At 41.8% G+C, this 1,647-nt stretch overlaps 1 protein-coding gene across 1 annotated transcript; it reads left to right on the top strand.

The window, feature by feature from the left end:
• The first annotated feature begins 601 nt into the window (after positions 1 to 601).
• LOC147793229 (NADPH-dependent aldehyde reductase-like protein, chloroplastic) lies at positions 602 to 1,647 on the top strand. The gene is made up of 2 exons (XM_087122091.1): positions 602 to 1,076; positions 1,156 to 1,647. Exons 1-2 carry the CDS (start codon positions 688 to 690, stop codon positions 1,562 to 1,564), a joined length of 798 nt encoding a protein of 265 aa, XP_086978217.1. The 5' UTR covers positions 602 to 687; the 3' UTR covers positions 1,565 to 1,647.

Below are 1,647 nucleotides of genomic sequence, written 5' to 3'. Positions count from 1 at the left end.
TATATATATATATATATAAAAAAAAAAAAAAAAAAAAAAAAAAAGTATGAAAATGAAAAATGAAATAGGAGGGATGAGAAAAGGAGAAAGAATGAAATAGGAAATTTAGAGGAAATAGAAAAAAAAAAAAAAAGTGGAGAGGGAGAGGGAGGAAGAGAGGATGAAGAATGACAGAGGAGACCAACACCTAAAACAAATTCATTTCATTAAAACTACTTTGTTGGATACCAAAATTTAGTAAAGAAAGAAAATATGGAAACATCGTGTAAATATATTATTCCTTTGTTTGTTTGTGTTTATGTTGATAAGAGTTTGAGTTGAGCTATCCTAACACCACCAACAAAATAAAACAAAATAAAACAAAATAAAACAAAATAAAATAAAATTAAATAAAATAAAAATTAAAATGTTGAAGCAGTAGGTAGCATTAAGAAAATCGGACAAAAAACAGAAAACAGGAAAGAAAAGATGTTTAGATTTATGAGGAAAAAGAATGAGATTTAAGTTAAGAAATAGGATTAGTGACGCAAAAATGTTTAGATTTATGAGGAAAGTGAATGAAGTTTTTAACAAAGAAAAACGTCTTGGATGATGAACCAATCCTCATCACAATCCCCTCCTCCCTATAATATAATCTATCTCTATCTCTATCTATCACTCTTCACTCTTCACTCACATTCAATCAAAATGGCTACTATGCCTTCTCCTCCTCCTCCTTCTTCCCCCCTTCTGCCTCTCCAACACCGCGTCGCCATTGTCACCGGCGCTTCTCGCGGCATCGGCAGAGCCATCGCCCTCCACTTCGCCTCCCTCGGCGCCAAACTCCTCATCAATTACGTCTCCAACTCCGCCCAAGCCCTTCTCCTCGCTTCCCAAATCAACTCCTCATTTCCGGGCGCCGCCCTCACTCTCCAAGGCGACGTCTCTGATCCCGCCACCGTCGCAGCCCTCTTTGACAAAGCGGAGCACGCTTTCAACTCCCCTGTTCACATTCTTGTCAACTCTGCCGCCATCATTGATCCCCACAAGCGCAACCTTGCCGACCTTCCCTTGGAGGACTTCGACAGGATTTTGAGGCAACTTCCTCCTATTTATCTCCTTTTTTTATTTATTTTTTTTTTTTTTATTTATATATATATATATTTTTTTTTGCAGCGTGAATGTAAGAGGATCGTTTCTGTGCGCGCGGGAGGGTGCGAACAGAGTGAAGCGCGGGGGAGGAGGGCGGATTATACTGATTTCGTCGTCCTTGGTTGGGGTTCTGAGGCCTGGTTCGGGGGTCTACACGGCATCGAAGGCGGCGGTGGAGACGATGACGACGATACTGGCGAAGGAGATGAAAGGGAGTGGAATTACAGTGAATTGTGTGTCGCCGGGGCCGATTGCGACGGAGATGTTTCTGACGGGGAGGAGCGAGGAGGAGGTGAAGAAAGTGGCGGAAGAGTGCCCAATGGGGCGGGTGGGGGAGGGCATGGATGTGGCTCCATTGGTGGCGTTTTTGGCTTCCGATTCGGGGGAATGGGTTAATGGGCAAGTCATTCGAGTTAATGGTGGCATGGTTTGAAATTCGGCCTTAAACATGTTCAAACCCTCTTCCACGTGTAAACAATCATCCAAATAAATCAATAATCATAAAAATTAAATAAA

The sequence above is a fragment of the Cucurbita pepo genome, chromosome 3, assembly GCF_057944985.1.
Source record: "Cucurbita pepo subsp. pepo isolate OVF chromosome 3, ASM5794498v1, whole genome shotgun sequence".
Lineage (NCBI taxonomy): Eukaryota > Viridiplantae > Streptophyta > Magnoliopsida > Cucurbitales > Cucurbitaceae > Cucurbita > Cucurbita pepo.
This window is presented reverse-complemented; position numbering and strand designations above follow the sequence as displayed.